A 23471-nucleotide genomic window follows, 5' to 3' on the forward strand; every position below is an offset into this window, starting at 1 on the left:
AAATCGTTTCGATTTTCTTTCATTTGTTACATTTAACGCTAGTTTAATTTTAAGTGATATTTAATCTGCGATTGCAAAACGTAACGTTTGCTTTTCCAACCGTCTTATCCCCTTCAATCCCTCTTTTTTGTCGTCTCCCTTTCCAACTGTGTGTCTTTGTCTATTCGTTTTGGATTTGCTTTTCGTTTTTCTGGGTTAAGTGAAATCTGATATATTTGCAAAAGAAGCGAAGAAGTTGAACTAGTAATAGTTTGGGTATACTTAGTTTTAACTTTTGCAGCAGCTTTTAATGAGCTTTTGTCTTAATAATTAAGCTTTCGTTTTAGTTGGCTGACCTAAAGCTTTCAACAGATTTTGTGGTTGAACTAATTGAATTGTAAGTTTTTTTTTCTTTTATTTAAAAATATTCAATCAAACTCAGAAGTTTATCAAAAGCTTGTCAAAAAATTAAATAGCGAAATTTATACTAAAGGAAACACATTTGTCCTTTACATTTTATGAGTCTTTTTTGTTATCTCTAATTTTGATCGTAAATCCGTTCACATCACGTTCAGTTAATGCTTTAATGTTCTGTTTGTCAACTTGCTGCTTGCACTTCTTCGAAGTGCATTTGGTTTTAAAGTTTTAAGCTTTATGGGGAACACTGAAAAAAAATCGCGTACCCCCTTCACAATCCGCCATAATTCCCACGCATCCGATGCGGTGACATTGGTATTGGCATTTGCCTCTCTCTCTCTCTTTCTCTCTCTCTCTAAACCAGCAGCGGATATCAGAAAAGCCAAAACGAGAAATGAAAATATTTGCAAATATGTGAAAAATGCAGAAAAATGCCGTTTGGCAACGATGGCGACGACGACGACGACGATGACGACGCCGTGGAGAGTATGCCACAAAAACAGCGACAGATTGAATTACCCAAGTGTTGAGGAGAGAAGGTGTGTGTGTTGGGCTAGGGATGTCTGAGTGGCAGTGTGTGTAGGAGGGGGGGGATGAAGCATGCCACAACGCATCACGCCTCAGTGAACGAGAGCCGTCGATATGGCCGGTAATTGCATTATGCAACTATTGCCATATTAAGTTTTGTACTCACAGTTAGTGGTTGGGGCCCCGAATTCAAAATTAAACCCACCTCCAGTTGCTGGTGGAGGGGAAAGGTGGAACAGCAGGGTTTTCGGATAAGAGTCCACGTTAAATGGAAAATACGCGAGAGTCCGGAAATGGTTTTCAACTCAATTTTATAGTCTTTTTTTTTCGTTTCGTTTTTTTTTTTTGTTACAATTTTCGGCCACAGATTTTTAGAGTGGAAAAGAACAAAAAAAATGGAAATGCGAATTTGAAACACTGCTTAAAAAAAATTGGGATATTGGGGGAAAACTTTCTCTGCCGCCATTACATTATTAAATTAAAAGTGAATTTCAATTTTACCGAAACCTTGTTTTCTTAAGCGAATATTAAAATCTATTTAAAAAAAAATTTGGTTAAAGTTGGATTTTTTTAACCCAAGTATAAAATGATTTAAAATTTTTTTTAATTTAAAGCCTTATTTCCGATTTAATATACTCTATTTTATGGAGAATTTTTCTTTTATAATAAAATGCCACATATATCCACTGAAAATTGTTTTCTATTGTTTTATGTCGTCATTTTAAAGATTTGTTTATCATCTAGCCTAGACATTTTGTTGGCCTGCTTAAGTGTCGTTTCGGCTGCTTAAATATGCTTGCCACCTGCCCCAAGCCATCATAAATTCCAACACCTAAAACTCTTACGCCTCAATCCTTCTCACACACACACACATTCACTCAACAAAACGCGACACATTTACTCTATGTTGATAAAAGGGGGACGAAGCAGGTTTAGGCCATAATGCTTAATTTAGTGCTGCCATGTTGCCACATTTGCCACCGGCTTCCGCAACACGCCCCGTTGCGTTGCCATTTTTGCTTGCCTGCCTGCTAATAATAATAATTTTCATAATTTTCTTTTCTGCCATCGTCGTCGCGACGCTTGAAAATAAACTCCCAATTTAACCCTTATGCTAATCTCAATTTTTCTCCACCTCTCACTCTCTCTCTTTCACTCTTTCAGGTTGCTGTTTTGTGACGTTTTATACGCGACGTGCGGCACTAAAAGCTCAGGACGCTCTGCATAATGTGAAAACGCTGAATGGGGTAAGTTTTTCCTGAACACACATTTTTCCAACATTTTCTGCATGCATTTCTCTTCTCTTGTCATAAAATTTCACATAATTTGTGACATTCATTGTCAACGATTAGTGACAGCGAAAATTGTGAATTAAGAGTATTTTTATTTTCAAGTGCTTTGAGCTTTTAATGGAAGTTACATGGATACCCTGTAGAGTGCAGTTTATGGGGGGAATATTAAAGTATTAGACAAATATTAAATAGTAGTAAGCAGATAGTGAGTATCTCTGTAGTCGCTTCAACTCGTCGCAAGCTGCAGCTTTGTTTTTGCTGATTGTGCGAATTCACAAAATGGCGAAAACCAGCTGCCGCATCAACTTATCATAAACGCAATCATGCAACACTGCAATAACAACAACAACAGCAGGAAATAGCTGGCTGGATTTCAGCATCATGGTGGTGCTACTGCCTTCATTATGGCTAACTGACTGCGTGACTGACAGATTGACTGGCGCGTGGACTGACAGAGCCATGACACGGCACAAAAAATGCATACAAAAATGATCAAAACGAAGGGAGAATGCGCTGACTGAGTGTTTCACACAGTTATTCGACTACCTAGATACCCTGTGATTGCAGTTAGCGCGATTAGAGAATCAAGGCAAATCTACAGCATTAATTTTCTGGCTTTAAACAACTCTACTCTGTTGCCATGCAGAGGGTATGTTATTGCAGTATTTTTGTTATTTTCCAATATAGTTTTTTGCCACACACACACACACACACTCTAAAGGAGGGGCATTTTTCACTCCCCATGCAACCCATAAAATGCAAGTAATTTCAAAGTTTAGCCTTCTATCCTGCCAGCTTAAAAGTATGCAATGCAAAAAGGCTGCAAAAAAAACGCGACACCAAAAAATACAAAAAGCCAGCGAAAAAAAAGAAAGAAGAATGGAAAAATTGTTAGCACAAGACACGCGCCAAAAGTTTTTTCTGCCAAAGGCAACAAAACCACAGGCACAAAAATGTCAATTTGCGCTTTGGAGCTACAACCAAAGTTGTCAGCAATGCGAGAGGTCCCAGCAGCAACAGCAGCAGCAGCAATAACAGTAGATTGCAAGGGTGTAGAAGGGGGGGACTGAGTGGAGCTGCCACACATGTAGATTGAAAGGGGGAGAGTGAGAGGGAGAGGGGGGCAAAACATAAAGACAACATCAGCGAAAATCCAACGACTTTTGCCAACGTTAAGGCACATTCAATGTCTCTGCGTTTCTAAAGTTATTTTTTTTTTTTTGCTGGCTTTTCTATTACGCCATCAAATCAGCATGAATATTATTATTCGAAATGTCATGTGTCCCCCCTCCACCCCAACGGAAGTAGTTAAAAGGGTTGAAAGAGAAGGGAACAAGGAGAACTAAGCTTGTGGCATGCCACGTTATCAGCGCTTGGAATCTGACATAATTTGCATGTCCTGTGACAGTGCCAAAAGAATTGTGCAGCTGTGCAACAATATTTATTTTACAAAATTGCCACTGAAAGGCACAACAATTGGGCTCAAGAAATATGTGCAGCAGGGCAGGGGGTGGCAAAGGGGTAGAAGAATAGAAGGGGTAGAAATTGTTGGCAAGTCAAGAAAGTTCGCCATTTTGTGACATGTGTGTGCGTGTTGCATTTGGCAATCGTTTGCAAAAACTGTGAGCTCGATTGGGAATTGTAAATTATATTTACCTAAAGCAAGTTGGCAGCACCGTACCGACAATTGGCATGGCTTTAAGTGGAAGCAAATTGTAAATTACATTTTGTTGCATTTTGTTACATTACAAGTTGGCAGCACTGAAGCGACAAGTGGCATGGCTTTAAGTGGAAGCAAACTGTAAATTACATTTTGATAAAACAAGTTGGCAGCACCGTAGCGACGAGTGGCATGCCTTTCAATGGGAAGTGAACTGTGGACGGAATGGGGAATTAAATTAAAAATATATTATGATTAAACTGCAAATGAATATAAATTAATAACGTATTTTAAATATCTGTGCGTGTTGCATTTGGCAATCGTTTGCAAAAAAACTGTGAGCTCGATTGGCAATTGTAAATTATATTTACCTAAAGCGAGTTGGCAACACAATACCGACAATTGGCATGGTTTTAAGTGGAAGTAAATTGTAAATTACATTTTGTGAAAATAAGTTGGCAGCACTGTAGCGACAAGTGGCATGGCTTTCATTGAGAAACAAACTGTGGGCGGACTGGTGAATCGTGAATGAATCGATCTAATATAATAAATTTGGAGAAAAGTTTAAATTAAAAATATATTATGATTAAACTGCAAATGAATTTAAATGTGAAATGATGATTGATTAAAATGAGATTTGAGTAGAAACAGACAGGCCACGTGCGTGTTGCATTTGGGAAGCATTTGCAAAACTGTGGACTCGCTTCGCAATTGGAAATCATATATTTTGAAAGCAGGTTGGCAGCACTGAAGTGACAAGTGGCATGACTTTTAATGGAAAGCAATTTGTTGATTGGTAAATCAATCGATTTAATACAGCTTTTAATAAATTTTGAGACAAATTTGAGATTAAAACATATTTTGAATATAATATAAAATGAATATAAATTAATAACGTATTAATAACATAAAGTACCGACGGCGATAGTTTAAAATTTTATATTTGTATAAGAATAAATATGAAAGTCAAATCAAATATATGTAGAAGACTTTTCTATAGATGAGCCACTGACTCTTCGCCTAATTGTCATGCCAATTATTCAGTTACCACTCATAATTCAGTAGGATTAGACGGCGCTGCAGTTGAATTTATTAAAATAATTGTCTCATAAAAAGAGGCAGAAGCTGATAACATTTCAACCAATTAGCTGCAAAAGCTTGCGCTTGCCTCCTAATTGCCACTTCCTGCGTATAACACAACAACAAAAAAAGAATGTAATGGCCAAAAGGAATGGGGTGTAAATAAAAGGGGGCGTGGTGCGAAAGCGCATAAAAATAAAAAGTCGAAAAGGACAGAAGCAGGTTGACTTGGACTGCAATTTGTAGCAAGTCGCCGTGTTGCGTGTATTATTTACGAGCCAAAACAGAGAGTGCGAAAGCAGCAGTAGCAGAAGAAGAGGAGGGGGAAGAAGAAGAGGGTTGCAAGGTGTAGAAAGGGTAATGCGGACAAGGACACCGCTACCATAGTGCTGCTGTTGCTGCTGCTGCTGATGTTGGCTCATAGAAATAGCAGCAGCAACGCAGCCTGTCGTCGTTGCCAATAAATCATGGGCCATTAGCCGCGCGACTTGGCGACGGAAGTGCTTGGACAGGAGGAGGTGAAAGGGAGAGAGCGAGAGGAAGAGGGGTAGAGGACTCCACTTGGCCTCGGAACTGACCTCGTGCTGCGGCACGTTTTGCGGCAGCTTTAAGCTTGTTTTAATTAGAAGACGCTGCGCGAAAAATTACATTTAAAACGCTGCCGTTGCAACAGAGGGGAAGGCAAAGAAAAAAAAAGGGAAATGCGAACGCATATTTTAGGATTTTCACGCCCTTTTTACTGCCTTCGAAAAGAGTTGGGCTCTATGTTGTTGTTGTTGTTGGGCGCAGCGCGACCGCTGAATAAATGTGTTTGGCTTTAGTCGAGGATTTGGCGGCCAGTTAGAAACAGCTTGTCGTCGCTTCTCTCACTCTCTCTCGTTCTCTTTCTGTCTGCTGCATTCATTCATTATGCAGCTTAAGCGACAACAACAAAAAAAAATGGTGGGGACTACGACGCTGCTGCATCAGCATATAAATGGACTCAACTGTATATAGTATAGTAGTATATATATGGGATAACTTGGACATTTTCGGCTCGTTGTTGCGGCGTTTGCATTGCGCCAAAAGCCTTGCAAATTAATCGCCAACTGCGGCGTCGTCGTCACAATTTATCAAATGTGATTAACACGGCAAATTAGGTAGCAGCCAAGAGAGGAATTTTGGGTATTTAGGGAGCAAAAGGAAAGCTTTTCTCTATGATGAAAAACATATCAAATTTAATAGATGCAATTTAGTAATTCCATTATTTTCTTTTCTTTTCAACACTTTCAGATGTATCATCCAATTCAAATGAAACCCGCCGACAGCGAGAATCGCAATGGTAAGTGCTGAATTTGTTATTGTAATTTCTTAAAACTTGACTGATGGACTCCGATCAATCAATGGCCAGTTTATTAAACCGTTTAAGAACTGTTTGCTCTGGTCAAAACTCTGTTAAAATGTTGACAAAGCCTAAAAGCAGCGAGTATTGGCCTTTCGACTGCCAATAAAATTGTCCCTGCTACAATTGACTGTGACGATGTATACGATGGACAGGACACGTTTTAAAACTGCATTTTTTTCGAATTTAAAATTTGTTTTTTCGCGTTGCCAATACAGTTGACGTTACACACACTTTGAATACTCTATTTTTGCTATGGAATGCAACTTAATGTGGCTTAGAGTGGAGTTGCTTTACTTATTTTTATTGAAAGCGCACTATTGAGAAGAAATGTATCGAAATGAACTAAAATTTGCAATCATTAATATGAAATATTCTACTTGTTTAAAGGAGAAAATTCTTTTTAAGCTACATCGAACTGCAATTGGCAATCATTTATTTAAAATATTCAATCTTAAGGTGAATTTTGTAATATAAATTTGTTAAATATAAATTTACAAAATATGCGATTTAACGATGAATTTTCTAATAGAAATGCAGAAATATTAATTTAAGATATTCCATTTAAAGGAGAAAACCTTTACTAAAAGGTTTAGTGATTGTGCATTAATTTAAAATATTCTTCATATTTAATAGAGGTATTTCTTATAAATCGTATCAAACTGCAATCATTAATTTGAAATAATCAATTTAAAGCTCAATATATAATATAAAGGCATCGAAATTAACCGCACTCGTTTTTGAGATGTTTCCTTTAAGGGAACATTTTCTACTTCATCAAAATGTTTCACAATCATTAACTTGAAATATTCTTTTTATTTAAAGAAGTTTTTTACTTATAAAACTAAGATAATTGCAATCGTTATTTTTAAATATCCAATATTAAAGCTAAGTTATCTGATAGAAATGCGCCTCAACTTTATTCGAATTCTTTTGAGATATTTCATTTAAAATTGAATTGTCTCATTGAATTTTCATGCCAAAGTTTAACGATTATCAATCCAAAAAATTCTTTACTAAGTTGTAATCATAACTAATTAATAATCTACGCATTCAACACTTTTTGCGTTCATCAAAGTTGCATAAGAAGATTTGTGTGGTGCTGTACAAAAAAGGGTATTAACTTTTAAGAGTTGATGCAACGTTGTTGAATTATTTTTATATTTTATTCTCCCCGTTTTTTTTTTTTTGGTCATTGTCAGTTGCGTGTCGGTCACTTGGCAGTTAATTAAAAACCATCAATTATGTGTCGGCCAAGTGCAGCAGCAACAGCAGCAACAGCAACAGCAGCAACATCGCCCGCAGAAGGCCAAATTGTTTAACAGCGCCAGCGAAAAAGTTTTACGAAAAATTTAATTTATGTTAATTTTTTGTTGGCAACTTACGTTTTGCTTCGCTCACCCCTTTCTCTCTCTCTCTCTCTCTCTCTCTCTCTGTCTCTCTCTGCATTCCACTCTTTCCATAACCTATCCGCTTGATGGTGGCCCACGCACGTGGCTTCTTCTTTTAATTATACCCATGAAATTAATCTGCTTAAGTGACCACAAAAATGTTGACTTTTTCCCACACTCACACACACACACACTCTCGTGAGCCGAAAGCGTGAGCTATAGCAATTTTTTTAATTGGCGAACTCTAGCGTCGCTTATTGTTAACAAGTTGCAGTAAAAGTGCAACCCCCCTCCAAAAAAAAAAGGAAATGCAAAAATAAAAGTTGCTGACATGCGGCTTCAGTACCACCCCAACTTTTCTGCTCTACGTGTAATTACGCTTGTTCAACATGGCGTATGCTTAATATATATCTTTCTTTTTTTTTGGCTTCGCTCTAGAAACTTTTTTCGGTTGCTAATTAAAATGATGATGGGGTAATAATGGACAAAACTGATAGTGAAATCAGCTAGAAAAGCAGCCAAGTTAAAAATAATAAAAACAAAGTGGCTACAACTAAGGAAAGGCAAAAAGATAAGGAGTAAAAAAACACTGATTATATCACAACTATAATAGCTATCATTACTGCATTAGCATTTTCTATCAGTTGATCCTTGGTAGGTAAATTCTAAATAGAGAAAATATTTATTTGAGCATTACGATTACCGCTTGCAGTAATGATTAAGTCATTTAGTTTTTATTCATTCACTTGCCACAAGACCTCACAACTATAATTAGTTGAACTGAAAGCTGTGCAGGTTGTGTGTTAATGTTTCAATTTGTGTGTATTTCAATTTCAATTTTAGATAAGCTTAAAAGCGTAACGCCCGCAATGCGCCTAAAGCGATGCAATGCAAATGTAAATGCATTTTGGACTAACTCCAACGTTTGCCGCATTATAGACACATTATACACACACACACACACATATACACACAGAGAGACAAACAAACAGATATCTATTTATATTTATCTACATAGAAAATGTATCTGTACAGTAACGAGTAAGTCGCATTTGCCGCAATCGCATTTCGATATTGCCACAAAGCCAAACGCTAGACAAATGCTCTTCTTGTTGTTTTAGGTTTTTTTTTTTAGCTTGTCTCAAAGTTTTTCGCTCTTTTTATTGTATTTTGTATTCGTGCTTTGGCACTTTAACCTCAAAAAATAACAAAGATAGTATACAAAACGAGAAAAAAAAGTACAAAAAAAAAAACAGAACCAGACTTTGCAATAAGCATAAAAAATAGGAAAAGTTTTACTTTTGGCCTGTGCAAAGAATTTATGCCAAACAGCGGAAACGATATAATAGAAAAAGATGGCAGAAATATATATATAAAGTCTGTATTGAGTTTAGATATAAAAGGGAGAGAGGGGATGGACGAGGAGGGGAATGGATCTGTCGTGGGTTTATGCCTAGGAATTGAAAAAATAAAAAGACAGCGAGAGGCGAAGGCGAACGGCGCAACGTCGTAACAACAAACGGAAGGTGGCAATTTAATAAAATGCTTGAGTGAGTCGCCGAGTTTTGTTTCCTGCTTTCTCTCCACTTTCTCCGCTCCGCTCCGCTTCTCTCTTATGTCGCACTGCAAAAGTATAGCATACTTTTTGGCAGGCAACCTTTGATTGGTTTTTGGTTTGTGCAAGTGTCGTTCTCGTCGGTTGTTCTTCTTCTTGTTGTTGTTGCGCAGTTATTGTTGCTCTGTTTGGGTTGAAGGACTTTGCAGCGCGAAAGATAGTGCTCAAGTCGAGTACTTACAGTGCTCACTGTGAGTCATCACAACTGTGACTGGATTTGTGGGAACACAACTTTATCGTTAATGGAATAGCAGTGAAGCATTTGAACGCTGTATAAAGAGATTCTTAGAAATATAGTAGAAAATTATACAAATTTAGAGTGCTTCATTCTTAGAAATATAGTAGAAATTTATATAAGTATTTAAACAACTTTTGATGAAGAGAATCTCAGAAATATGATACAAATTTATTCAAATTTAATGAGTGCTTACCAGGAATCCAGGAATCTTAGTTTAATAATGAAAATAATCTATTGTAATTTTGTTGATTATTAGATTTGATGATTAGATTCGATTTAATGGTTGCCACAGAAGTCTTGAATAGACCTATTTAATCTATTAATATCAGTCGGGAAGTATCACTATTTTTATTGCAATTAATTTACACACTTCCGCACTCTGATTGATAAATATGTTTATCAACTTAATATGAAGGCCACAATCTCGATCTTAGCCATTCCTCATAGATTTTCGCAATTGAAACACTGCGCTTAAACAATACTTGAATTACAATATAAAGCACTTATTCATTTTCTTTCCTTCGATAACAAACACGCCATTACAAATTTTCTTTTAGCCTTATAAACACTCAACAAATGGCGCCTCATTTCCACTTGAATTGCAGCAAATGCAGTTAAATTTAATGGCGCTGACCCTGGGTAAGAATAACGGGCCAACGTAAATACGTCAAGTGTTAAAATGAGAAGAGAACTAAGCTAGAGAAATGGTGGCGACAGCCAAACACAATAGATAGACACCAAGGAAGCAAGCAAAAAAAAAGTGCTGTGGCAATAAAGACGATTTGCATTAGGGGTAAAGTAAGTATAAAACATGAAAGAAAATGACGAGCAAAGTACGCAGCAGACAAAATGCAACTCTCAAATCAAATGAGTAAGCAAAGAGAGTGAGAGCCAAAGGAGGAGGAAAAATGAAAGAAAAGTGCAACGTGGTAATCAGTGCAATTTACATGCAAGCAAACTTCAAACAGACAAAGAGTCAACGAGGCGACGTTAGAATGGAACGATGTCAAGTTTGCTGGCGTCAGTTTTTTCCTTTTGCAGTTCCCCGACAGCATTTCGTGGGTGTTATTAAATTTGCAAATTCGTAATGTCAAATGTTATTTTTTTTCCATTTTTTGGCGCTGCATACTTGAGGGCGCGCCAGAAATGTGCAGCAAGTAAGCGAGGAAGAGCAACCAAAAAGGCAGACATGTAAACATTTTCATGGTTATTCCACACAATTTGCGAACGCGCAAGAAGAAATATTCAAAATGGATTGTATTTGCATTCGCCGTCAAGAAGTGTGTGTGTGTGTGTAAGAGGGAGAAAGGGAAAACACTCTACTCTATATGCCGCATATGAAATCGATATGCAAATGCTGTGCGAGGTTTTTCCAACAGAGCAAAAGTAGAAGGAGAGAAGGAAATATTCTTCGAGTTTCGACTTCCTCTCTCTGCGATGATGATGCACGTATTGTTTGCTTGTAAACATGATAAAAATTCAAATTAGCCATTATGGCAGCACAACCCAAACCATGTGTGTGTGTCTGTGTGTGTGGTTGTATGTGTATGTGTGTGTGGTGTCGCGTTGAAATGTAAAATGTGGCTAGAAATTACCGGAAGGCAATTGTGAGAGAACCTTGAGAGAGAGCAACGCGAGTTTCTCAAGCACAAGAAGAGTTCATACACAAAAATTGTGTTTGCATATTTCATTGATGGTTGTATTTTGTTTTAACTTTCTCCCTCTTTTTGTGCTGTTTATGGAAATCTATCTAAATGGGTGAATAATAAGCAAATAAGATGTTCGCATCAAGCAATTTCGTAGAACAGTTTTGTAAGGCAATAAAGTGTTAGCTGTAGTATTATTTTATTCTGAAAAATTTCTTCTAAATCATCATTATCTGCAATGAAAAGCATAGATAAACTGATTAAATTGTTTAAATGACCATATGTTGATTACATTTAAGGGTCTCTTTGTTGCTTCGGCTGACAATTTGGTATATTTGGCACTCTATGGTATATTTCGAATGCAGTACTATATCAATATTCCAAATGAAGCCTTTGATATAGTTTTTGTAGTATTATCGTGGTATATTAATTTGGTATATGTCGAGCACACTTGACTGTTGATTTCTTACTTGTCTTGACTTTACTGGATATTTTATTTTTTTATTCGAAGTTTTACTTAGTTTGTTAACTTTGAAATGTTACATTAATGTTTCTATTCAGAGCTTCCATTTTACCATTTTCTGCAAAGAATATCTTTTAAAAACTTATTTGATTATTTAAATGAATAAATATGGAATCAATTTTTTTCTTTCGAAATTTTACATCAATTTTTCTAAGGTTATCTATTCTTACATTACTTACCACGCTGTTCAGTGACTTGCTTTATCTTCAGCTAGTTGCGCTCAACTGTTGTGAAAACGGATTTTCAATTTTATCATTAACAAAAATCTACAATGAAATGTTTTGTGGCGTTTAGAACCTCTCGCTCTCTTTCTACCTTTTTACTTATTCGCTCTATAGATAGCTTAAAATACTATAGTCTATATAGTCGGTCTTTTTCTTTTCGTGTGTTCGCATTTCGATTCTAATCATAATTAACGCACACGCAATAGTTTACACGACATCGAAGTTCACCTTAAAAACTCCGCGTCGCAAGACCAAATGTGTTAATTAACTCATTAGCAACAGCAGCAACAAAATGCAATACCAACAACGCTGAACACTCAACGATGAAATAGATGCAAATGACTAAAGAACACACAAACAAGAAACTAACATTAAAAGTCATTTAAAAAAGAGCACAACACACAATTTCATAATAACAACGACAACAAAAGTTGTAAATCAAGTTTTTCCAGTTATGTCCGCCCAGAACCTTTTGACAACTAAAGATCGTGATGCGAGATGAGTTCGAGATGAGTTCGAGATGAGCTACGATTGAGCGAGATGCAGATGAGCTGCGATTGAGTTGAATTTGAGTCTCGTGTTCGTTGTTCGTTGTTCGTTGTTTTGCGGTTCTGAATATTTGTGTTGCTGTTTGCGACGTTTAGTTGCAACTAAAACGTCAATCAGTTTAAATCGGACGTTGATTTACGAGCTGCGAAAACGCAAGAATATTCTAAATTTCAATCCATTTTTCCGGCGTGTTATTTAAATACCAAAAATATACCGCAACTGTAATTGTGTGTGTGTGTGTGTCGAGTGTGTTACATGTGACGTCGCTTAATTAGTTGCAGTGTGTGTCTGGCCTGCATAGTCCTGTTCTCTTCCCCTTTCGAATCTCCCTCTCTCTCTCGGGTGATTGATGTCAATTTATTTTTAGTGATTTGATTTTTGCCAATACGCGTTTTTTTATACACACACTCACAAACGGCATGCGAACTGAATGTGCTTCATTGTTGCTGCGTAAAAGTGAAAAATAAAATAAATATATACCTGCAATATATATAGATACTATATATCGATTTAGTCTGAAATGCAATTTTAATCGTTGTGAAACGAGGCATGAAAGTGCAGACAAAAAAATAAATAAATACCCACAACAGGGTGACTCTTCAGAAAAAAACAGTAAATGACATTTGATGCACAACCTGATGACCTATGTAAGTTAATTATTGGTTTATTATAAAATGTGGTTAATTTGTCCTTTTGACACTAAAATTTCTTTAAACGATTTATAGTTCGGAAAACTCATACAGAGTGAGTTGGCTTTAAATCTAGAATTAGATCAGGAAACTTTTATTAAAGAACAACAGAAAATATAAAAAGTTTAAAGCTAAAATTACTTCAGGAATGAATAATATAAAAATTTATAAAATGTTGCAGTACCATGTAAGGTTTTGGTTTATTATAAAATGTGGTTAATTTGGCTTTTAATTATAAAACTTTTTTAAATGGTTCATGGTACCAAAAAAACCTTATAAAATACCATATTATAGCAAGTTAATTTGCAATAAAGTGTCAGTTGCTCTTAAATCTAGAATTAGCTCAGCAAACTTTATTATTATATATAGTTTAATTCTAAAATTAGATCAGGAAACTGTTTTTTTTATTTAATAATATAGAAATTATAAAAAGTTTGAGCATCAATTTAGTACCTCGATGTTTCCATCTCTATAATCTATCTCTATAATAAAGAAGCTGTTGGTTCTTCATTCATTTTCGATTCTCTCTCATCTCTCTCATCTGCTGTTTATACCCCATTTGAGCCATGAGAAGTACGTAGGGTATTAAAGTGCCTACTCTATGCAGTCTCTCCACACTTTGTGCTCAGTTTAATTAAATGCCGAATGCCTTTCAGAGATCAGCTACCAAGTGCCATCTCTGACAAGCAGCAACAACAAAACAACAAAAACAATTCCTTTACTTTGTCTCGCACCTATAATTAGCGCCAATAGCGAATCGAACTATTTGCTCTGTATTTATATCATCTATAAAAGCACCTCTTGATAAATTCATTGTCTGCAAATCGAAAGGAAAACTCGATTCGATGCCAGCAGCGCCATCGTCAGATTCAAAAGACGAGAAAGCAAAAAACACACGCTAAAAGTGCGCAACAAAAAATACAAAAAAATACGCGAATGAAAATCGACTAAAACTAAATGTTAATTGTTGTAAAAAAAAGAGCACAAATAAAATATCAAATAAAAAACTGTCATTGTTATGCCTTTATCGCAATAATTGTTTCACGTTAAATATTGAAATGCAAAAACAAGTCAAATAATTAAAATAAATAAAATCTGATTGTGCGTGGCTAAAAAAAGACAAACGAGAAAATCGTTGCGTGTTGCAAAAATAATACACAATTATTATTACTGTTGATGACAATCTGAATTATCAAAAATCAATGCAAAAAGCAAACGAAAAGAGGAAGAAGCTGAAGTAGAAGATCGTGTTAACCTGTCGCTAATTGTTTAAAAGTCAAACGATGTGTGTGTGTCTGTGTGTGTGAATGATGATGTCGTGTTTAATATTTATGATATTTGCTTATTGAGTTTTCCACTCGCTCAATTATCAATTCGTCAGCGAACATATATATATACATAATACTTACATTCATATTCTCTTTGGCTTTCTCTGTTTCTCTCATTTGGTTGCCGTCATTCTCCTTGCGGCATTTTCGAATCTTTGCCAACGACTTTGTGTGTGTTTTTTAACGCTCGCTTATAGCTCTGTCTCTATCCCACTCTCTTTCTCTGTGTGTGTGCTGACACTCTTTGTGTGTATGTGTGTGAGTGTAAATAAGTGTAAAGTATTTTCAAGAATTTTCTCTTCTTCGTCGCCATCGTCGTCGTCGTCGTCGTCTGACATGATAAATAATTCAACTGCAATTGGTTTCGTAAATAGCCAAGGCGGCAGCAACACTGCAGCAACAGCAGCAGCATCAACAGCAGCAGCGACAGCAGCAACAGCAACTGAGTATGGCAACAGCATCAGCATCTGTGGCAGTGGCAGCAACAACACTGCCAGCAGCAGTCAATTATCGTCAGTAATTGAGAATTTATCCAATAATAGCGACATCGCGGCATTGTCCTCCACTTGCACACCATCATCAACCTCAACATCATCATCATCAGCTTCAGCTTCAGGTTCAACTTTAGCGTCGTCATCGTCAGCGTCATCGGTGCTGGCATCGTTGTCGCATGCCACGCATAAATCCTATCCGCCAATAAATTCAGCATATTGGCTGCCATCGTTGCATCCATCACCGTACACAGTGCCAGGTATGCAACAGTCGCTCAACCTCAACAACAGCTTCGTGACTCTCCTGACAGACAGACAAACGGACAGACGGGCTCCCTATCCATACACCCCCTCAGCTCAGTTGTCCATCTTCATTCAACTCTTCACTCTCTCTCTCTCTCTCTGTTTCTCCTTATTGATGGTCTGTTGATGTTGAGTGTTATCTACCTTGTTTCAGTCTGGCTTGCAGCAGCAGTAGCAGTTGCATGCAACATCTTTTCCCCCATTCCAAATTGTTGCTAGCGACAACTCTCTCTTACTCTACCTTTCTCTCCCTCTTACTGTGTGTCTGATTGGTGCACGTCCATCTGCTGTCCTTTAAAATTGGGTAATTAAAGCAATTTATTGGCCACCAAATTGCCAAGCAGTGTTGTCATTAAGTAAATTGCCGAAACAGCGCAAGTTTTGTTGCCAAAAATAAAGTTCAGGGGGATTTGGCTTCAATCAGCGTAACAAAATGACAGTCGATTGTTTGCTTCCGCTTCTTAGTCAACTAAATGGAGGACCATTGAATGGCTTAAAGATAGTTCAAGTGCTTGTATATTTAAGTTGAAGTTCTTGAGAATAGTAGTTGGAGAGTTGCTGAAAGAACAAAACTTATCTTCAAGATGTCGCTTTTCCTTATTTCTATATTGTTTTACATAAATTGTCTTTTAAATATTTAAAGTTAAAAGATGTAAAGTTGGCTTTACTTATTTTAATAGTTGTTGTTGTACATTTGAGTAAAAGTTAGAATCAATTAAGTATTCCTTATTTTTATTTATTTTTTTTTTATATATATTTCACGGAAAGTCTTTAAGGATTGACGTTAAAAATCAATATATAATTGCTGGAAGAACGAAACTTTTTACTTTTACTTTAAAGAGAAAAGATCTCATAGCTAAATCAGTAAAAATCTTTCGCTTTGATGTCGTCTTTAACTATTCAGAATCCTTTATTTCTTCTAGTATATTTATTTATATATTTTTAGATGAATAGTTCTTAAATATAGAAAGAAAGAGCAAAGATGTTTAAGGTTTTTTTTTCTTCAAAATAATTTAATAGGAAATACCAATTGTGAACTCAAAAGAACAAAACAATTATATTTTGCATAGCTTTTATGCTGTTCTTAAAAATTAAACTTTGAATTAAACTTACTTTTATTCGTTTCTATAATCTGTCTTGCATATTTTAAGACACGCACTTTACATTCTGATAATATCCAAATGTATTTCTCGCTTCATAGCTTGATGTCTCGTCAATGTATTTTCTGCCTTTCAACTTTATTAACTGCAATTTTTGCCTCATTGACAATTGGCCACAAAGGCCGCATGCAGCGCGTGCGACAGGTGAAAAACTTTTATAAGTGTTGTCGCTTAACAGTAAATTTCACACAAAATTAAGTGTAAAATATAAATGTGTGTGTGTGTGTGCTCACCATAAAACCATGTGACAACAACATAAAGTCGAAGATGAAATGAAATTGCAGTTGAAGCTTGAGCAGCAGCTGCTTCAACCTGAGCCTCCATTGATCCCCGAGTATTTCAAACAGCCAAAGTGTCATGCCAGCAGCACGCACATGTCAAAGTATATATCTTCTCTTAGTTGGCTATATATATACGTATACTATATACGTTCTGAACAGATTCACTTCCTTTGTCGTTGTTGTTGTTGTTTTTTAACCAGCAACAACAAAAAGAATGGCAAAATTGTTGAACTGCACCACAAGTTGAATGTGTGTTAATGATGTTAAAGTCAAGTGTATATTGCGGCCAAGCGAAAGGCAAGAGGCAAAGAGGCGTGTGTCATGTGGGCGTGGCTTGTGGGAGGCGGCAGCAACAGCAAGAGACAATGGCATTGACATGGTTTTTAATATGTTTGGCATATGTTTCTTTTGTTTCTGTTTTTTTTTTGTTCTCCCTGCACGCGTATTTCTCTCTTGTTTTTCCAATTTTTCTTTTTTGTGCTTAATGCGGAAGAAGGAAAATTGTGAATGATGTCATTCTGCATGCACTCTGCTGATGCGATGCGATGGAATTGAAGTGAAGTGAAGTGGGCGGGGATGAGGAACAACGGGGTCAGAGTTAAGTATGTCGCATCATGAGTGAAGTTCATAAAAAAAATCTCCTGGGTAATTGAGATTAAAAATTTAAATTGTAATGTGACAACAGACGAGAAGTTATGAGAATTTTAGTTTATAATAATCTCATTTCAAAGAGTTGTTTTAATATTAATGCAAAATCTCAATAAAAGCTTAAGTTGTAATGTATTTTAATTTCTTTAAAAGCAAGTTTTTCTCTTTAACTTTATACATTTTAAATTTTGTTTTCCCTTTGGTTGACAATTTGGTATATTTTGCACTGTATGGTATATTTCGAATATATTACCGTGTAAATGTACTAAATATATCTTTTGGTTTTAATTTTCTTAATTATTTTTGCGATATAATAATTTGGTATATTTTAAAATTAATACCTCACTTTTTTGAATAATGGTAAGCTATCATACTTATTATCTTGAAATTGATTCATTTTTAGGTATATTTTTTATTACCAATTTGCTAATATACAAAAAATTCAATCTTTATTATTATCGCCTTTTTCGGTGCACTTCTCTTTGCCATTTTTCATTTGAAAATTTGTCACATCTACCCATTAATTTCATTCTATTTCCAATGATGCCTATAATCATATTTATCTGTCGCACGAAATTATGCCATATTATCATATCATATTTGGTAGCCCAAAGAGCTCGCTTCATTGCTCTGCTTTCACATTGCATTCAGTTCATAAATCTGGCAAGCAAATTGGCATGCAAATTTTAACTGGACTTTAATTTTCTGCTAAATTAAACGCCAAATGAACTGGCCACGTAGCCAGCACGTGACGACCCCCAAGGACCCCCCTTGTGACTCCCTCTCCCTCTTCTTTGTCCTCTCTCTCTGTGAGTATTCCGAGAGTTTCTAGCGTATATAAAAAATGTAATTTTTGCGCACACAAATTTATAACCTTTAATTGCTTTGACCCAAAAACGCAGCAGGCGGGCGACAATTCACCCAGGACCTGGTTTTTGGTCTCGTCTCTCTTTCTCTCCCATCAGCATGTGCATACGAAGGCCTGGCGTGGCCTGGCCACAAAAGCCACATTGCCTATGGCCTGCATAAAGTTGTGCACACTCCCTTTTTGGCCACTCCTCCTATCTCTATCTCCTCTAGTGTGTGTGTGTATGTGTGCCTAATGCACTTTCACATTCGCATTTGGCGAACGCGTGTGCCATTTACCCACATTGTAAAGGACTCTCACACATACGCACACACACACACACAGAGAAGTGTTGGGGGGTCCATGACGTGGCCCATTTTCTAATCTGAGCGTTGTGGACTGTGCTATGCTCCCTGGTTTCGGCTGCATTTCCAGTTGCCATTTTATGCAAATGAATTGGTTTTTAGTGAAATGCTTCACACTTTGTTTGGCCCCGCTAGGATGCCGGGATGCAAGGCGCATAGTAGTCAGACAGTCAGCTAGGAGCGAGTTATCGCGCCACACGCCGTCAGATTCATCGCGTCTTGTCTGCTCTACCTCACTCTCTCAGCTCCTCTCCTGGTCATCAGAGCCAAAGCTAACTGCTTGACAGTCGCGCTTCAAGTGGCCACAGAGGCGTCTGCAACTGGCAGCTGCTTTTGAGTGCAAGTCTAAGTGAATGAATGATGGCAGCATTCACTGACTGCCTGATAGACTGACTGACTGACTGACTCACTGGCTGGCGGCTTAACTAACTGACATTTGCATGCCTGTGGAATGCTTCAGGATAATCATATGCCCCCATTGCAATTTTCACGTTCACTTTGCTGAATATTCATTTGGTAGTCACAATATTTACAAATTGCAGTTGAATAAATGTTAGTCGCAGTCTTTAAACGTTCTGTTAAAGCTAGTAAATTCATTTTGCTACAAGTGTACTAATTAAGTGAAAATATCAAGTCTCTTACATGAATAGTAATCTTTTTTTTACTATTACTAAAAACTTTCGAACCATTTCTTTTCTTTTATCTCAGTTTGACAATATTAATAAAAGGTAAAAATGTATGTACATATGAATAATTATCGCTTGCCATAATCCTTTTTTTAAGACGAGGTTCAATATCAACAAGTAAGAAAGCTACCGCAAATTGCTAAAAATATACCAAAAACTATATTTTATGTATAGTGATACAAAACATATCAAAATATTGTCAGCCAAGTCAACTAAGGCCCTTGGTAATGGGTATAATAATAATATCTAAACATATAATATCTAATATCTAACAATCCATATATTCAATGTGTGTTATTTGGATTATTTCTTTTGCTATATAATGAGATTACATACAAAACAGCAGTATGAATAATATATACAAGTATTTTAAATATTATCTTAATTTACTACACTTATGAATGAAAACTATGTTTGAAAACCGATTTCATTTTTGTAATTTTTGTATTATACATTTTTATGGCCACTTTTGTCCACATTAACTCTTACCTTAATGCAGTTTCATGTCAATAAACATTGATTGAGATGACTTTTATGGCGTATATATTAAAATTGTTTCACATTCGATATAATTTCTGTATCCATGAAATAAGTTAGCATAAAATTCCATAAATGTTTTAGTATACTGCCGAAGTTCTAGTGCTCCATTTGTGTTATTAAACATTCCAAGGGCCCCAAGAACAGAACCCCATTTGCATAAGTGTCACATGTTTTGCATTGAATTTACGCATAATTCAATTTCTTGTAGAATAAAAATCAACAAAAAAAAAATAACTACCTTATCGTTGTATAGAGAAGCTGAACACAGAATTCGATGTCATAATCATAACCTTCTGAATCGTGACAACAACAACAACAACAAGAAGAACAACAACATGCTGTCTGCCTGCCTACACATCCTAATATCCTTAAACGAAGTCCGAATAAAAACCCAAGCTGAACCCATAAAATGCAATAAAGGAAGTTGAAAGTTCCGACACAGAAACCCATTATCACAGTTACGCACACACACACAGTGGAGAACACGCATTGTCCGATCATTGGGTAAAAGTTTTAACCCCACACATAATGGACATCATGCAGGACATTCATTTTTTGTGTGTGTGTCCTTTGGCTGACCCTCAAAATGTGTAAAAATGCAAATAATTTTTGGACTCGCCTCGTTATTGTTATGCTCTTGATTATGTTGTTGTTGTTGTTCTTGTTGTTGTTGTGTTGTCCTCTGTGTACTAAAGAGCAAAGTATGAAAACATGTCCTTTTTATTGCCTTTACATGAAAATTTATGCTTGTAGAGTTGTATATTTGTCCCCATCCCCATCCCCATCCCCCGCCTCCAGCATATTCTGCTTTTTTCTGCATAGCATAAGAAGAGGAAAAGAATGGCTCATTTTATTGGCTTGTTGTTGGCATTAGTTGTTGTTGTGTGGTTGTTGTTGTTGGTGTTGTAACAGGATAAGCAGCACACACAACCGAACAACAACACTCACTTTGCTGACTGGGCTCAAAATGTCATATCGATTTATTAACCTGTGTGAACTATTGTCTCTTCTTCTAATGTGTGTGTGTGTGTGTGACAAGAGTTTTGCTTTTACTGCTGTTTTCTTGTTCTTGCTATTGCCTTTGGCCAAGTGATAAATGTGAGCAAGTTTCTTCAAATTGCTCTGAGGGGATAGTGTTTGAATTTATTTCCCTTTTTTTTTTTTTTTTTGTGTGTTACCAGTATTTTCTTTATTTCTGGTTTTCGTATTTGGTCCAAAGCCCCAAAAAGTGTTGGCAGTTATGGCATAATGGAAATTTATGCGAAAACTTGCTGCCCTTGCAATTATCTTTTGATGTATACATTTTGAAAAAGATATATACAATATATAAGTATATATATATACATATATTCTCTTAGCATTGCATGAGAACCTTTTCCACTTGATATTCAATATTTTGGAAATAGATTAAACGTTGTCTTCGAGGGTGAAGCGACAACGACAAAAACAAATTTCAATGCAATTAAAATGTAAATTCGTTGCCAAAGAAGTTTATGCAATCGAAAGCGAAGGCGAAGAAAGGAGACAGAAAGCAGCGCCCTAAGCGTGGCCAAAGGATAAAGGACATGGCAACGCAGTTGTCGCTGCTTGCTACTTTTGTTGTCTTTCTATCGTTAAATCGACTACCAAGTGGTGGAAAGGCAAAAGGCTTAAAAAAATACAAATTTATACAAAAGAGCATTAGAAGCGCAGAAGAGAGAGCGTTAAGAAACCGCTGCGAATAGAGATATAGATATACCACATATATAAATTCACATTTGAATAGTGCGTGCAGTTTTCTTATTTTGCATTTCTTTCGCTTTTAGATTGAAATTTTCTACTTTCGTTTCCAACCAGAGTTTAGAATAGTTTCTTTTTTGTTGTGAATCAAATTGTTGTGGTAGCAAGTTTATTTTGGTAAAAGAGCAACTGAGCATAGAATAGGATTCTTCAACAAAAATGCAAATGTTATATTTGTTAAAAAGCTTCTAAAAATATGCTAAAGTTTCTAAGCTAGTTTTCTTATACAATGTTGTACAATATTTTATGAATTCCTGGAGGGTTTCTTATAACAATTCTCACATAGTATTTTTTTCAAGATTGTATTCTTAATGCTGATTTAATAATACATTTTAAAGTTGTGTAAACTAAAATTTGATGGATTGAAATATTTGCATAAATAGTATTTAAATACTTAATTTTTATTGTATTGAAATCGTGTCAAATTTATAACCACGAACAGCCGACTCATGTTTGAGCTTTATTATTTCATATATTTTCTAAGTGCAGCCATGAGCACAGGTTTTTGTGCCACTTGCCACTTGACTGCTGCTGTGCTTCCTGTGTTTCCCCCTTCTCCTGGCACTGCTTCTTCTCCCACTTCTCACGCACACACAAACACTCGACCTGGAGTCCAAAAGTGGTAGCTTAGCTCACTCATGGCAAAAAAGCTGCACACTTTACACACACTCTCTCCCCTTGGCAGCTTCAATTTCACAACTGGCATCTCATGCTTTAGTTGCTGCTAGAAGAATATTTCGTGCACATTTTGAAGGCAAATCCAATGAACATTTGCAGCTTGCGATTAAAATTTAAATTTTATATGCATGAAGCGAATACAAAAGAAGCAGCGAACGAGAAACCAAACGAAAAATGAAAAACGAAATGAAATGAAGAATATTTGCCATAATTTCTTCGACGCTCTCGACCCAAAATTAAATTTAATAATGCAGAGAGGAGAAAAGCTGCTCCCAGATCCAAATATGCTGAAAATGGCGATGAAATTTCATTAGGTGGCAAGGTGATATATTTTTTTTTCCTCTCTCGCGCGCTCCATACATGCAAATGTGTGGCAGCAGCCAATGCGTTTATGCGAGAGGGGCAGAAGGGAGAGAAGAGAAGTGTGTGGTGTGCTGAATGTGGCTTATTGATAAGTTTGCTGGTGTCCTGGCCGCAGCGCTTGATTAGATTTTAGCCAGCAGAAGCAGAAGCAGCAGTCGCTGACCCGCCTCTGAACAAATGCTGCTGCTGCTGCTGCTACTCGATGAAAACCGCAGCCACAACAACAGCAAGGTAGGGATAAAGAGAAGGGGAGACGTTGAGAGGGGGGGACATCCATTGGGCGTTACATTATTTTTGCGAAAATTTGTTAAATATGCCAAACACGCAGCGATGCATGCAAAGTGGCAAACCAGGCAGCAACCAACCCAACCCAACCAACCAACCAACCAGGCAGGCAGGCGGCAGCAGCCAGTCAACCAACCAAACAGAGGCAACACAATTCCAGCTACAGCTACAGCTCTCAACCCCGAAGTCATCCAAGCGGGCAAACCAGCCAAGCCGAGCTAACCAGCCGTGGCATTGCGTATACGACGCGAGGAGCGCGCGCTTCTCATATTTGTGACATAAATAAGCTAAGCCCCAGGTCCAGGTGCAGCAGAGTACGAGCCAGAGTCAGAGCCAGAGGCAGAGAGTCCAGGGCACAAAACAGCCAGCAGCCAGCAACGGCAGCAGCAGCAGCCTGGAGTGCAGCCGGCAAATATGACCCGCTTACATACGGAATCAGCAAAATGTGTGAGGGAGAGAGGAAGAGTGAGAGAGAGAAGAAATTCTGCTGCACAGTGACAACATG

At 36.8% G+C, this 23471-nt stretch overlaps 1 protein-coding gene across 4 annotated transcripts in view; it reads left to right on the top strand.

Annotated features, from left to right (window-relative positions):
- The window catches only part of LOC132794752 (CUGBP Elav-like family member 2), a 146087-nt gene that overhangs the window by 100712 nt on the left and 21904 nt on the right, over window positions 1-23471 (top strand). For 3 of the 4 annotated variants that reach the window (XR_009633331.1, XR_009633332.1, XM_060805065.1), the window contains 2 exons: window positions 2089-2171; window positions 6229-6277. Coding sequence is in view for 1 of the 4 variants with exons in the window: in XM_060805065.1 (XP_060661048.1) it covers window positions 2089-2171; window positions 6229-6277 (132 nt within the window). In the remaining 3 variants the exon portion in view is untranslated. Of the gene's footprint in view, window positions 1-2088; window positions 2172-6228; window positions 6278-15158; window positions 15292-23471 lie in introns of those variants that run through there. The other variant, XR_009633333.1, reaches the window with a different exon arrangement.

The sequence above is a fragment of the Drosophila nasuta genome, chromosome 2L, assembly GCF_023558535.2.
Source record: "Drosophila nasuta strain 15112-1781.00 chromosome 2L, ASM2355853v1, whole genome shotgun sequence".
In the NCBI taxonomy this organism is placed as follows: domain Eukaryota; kingdom Metazoa; phylum Arthropoda; class Insecta; order Diptera; family Drosophilidae; genus Drosophila; species Drosophila nasuta.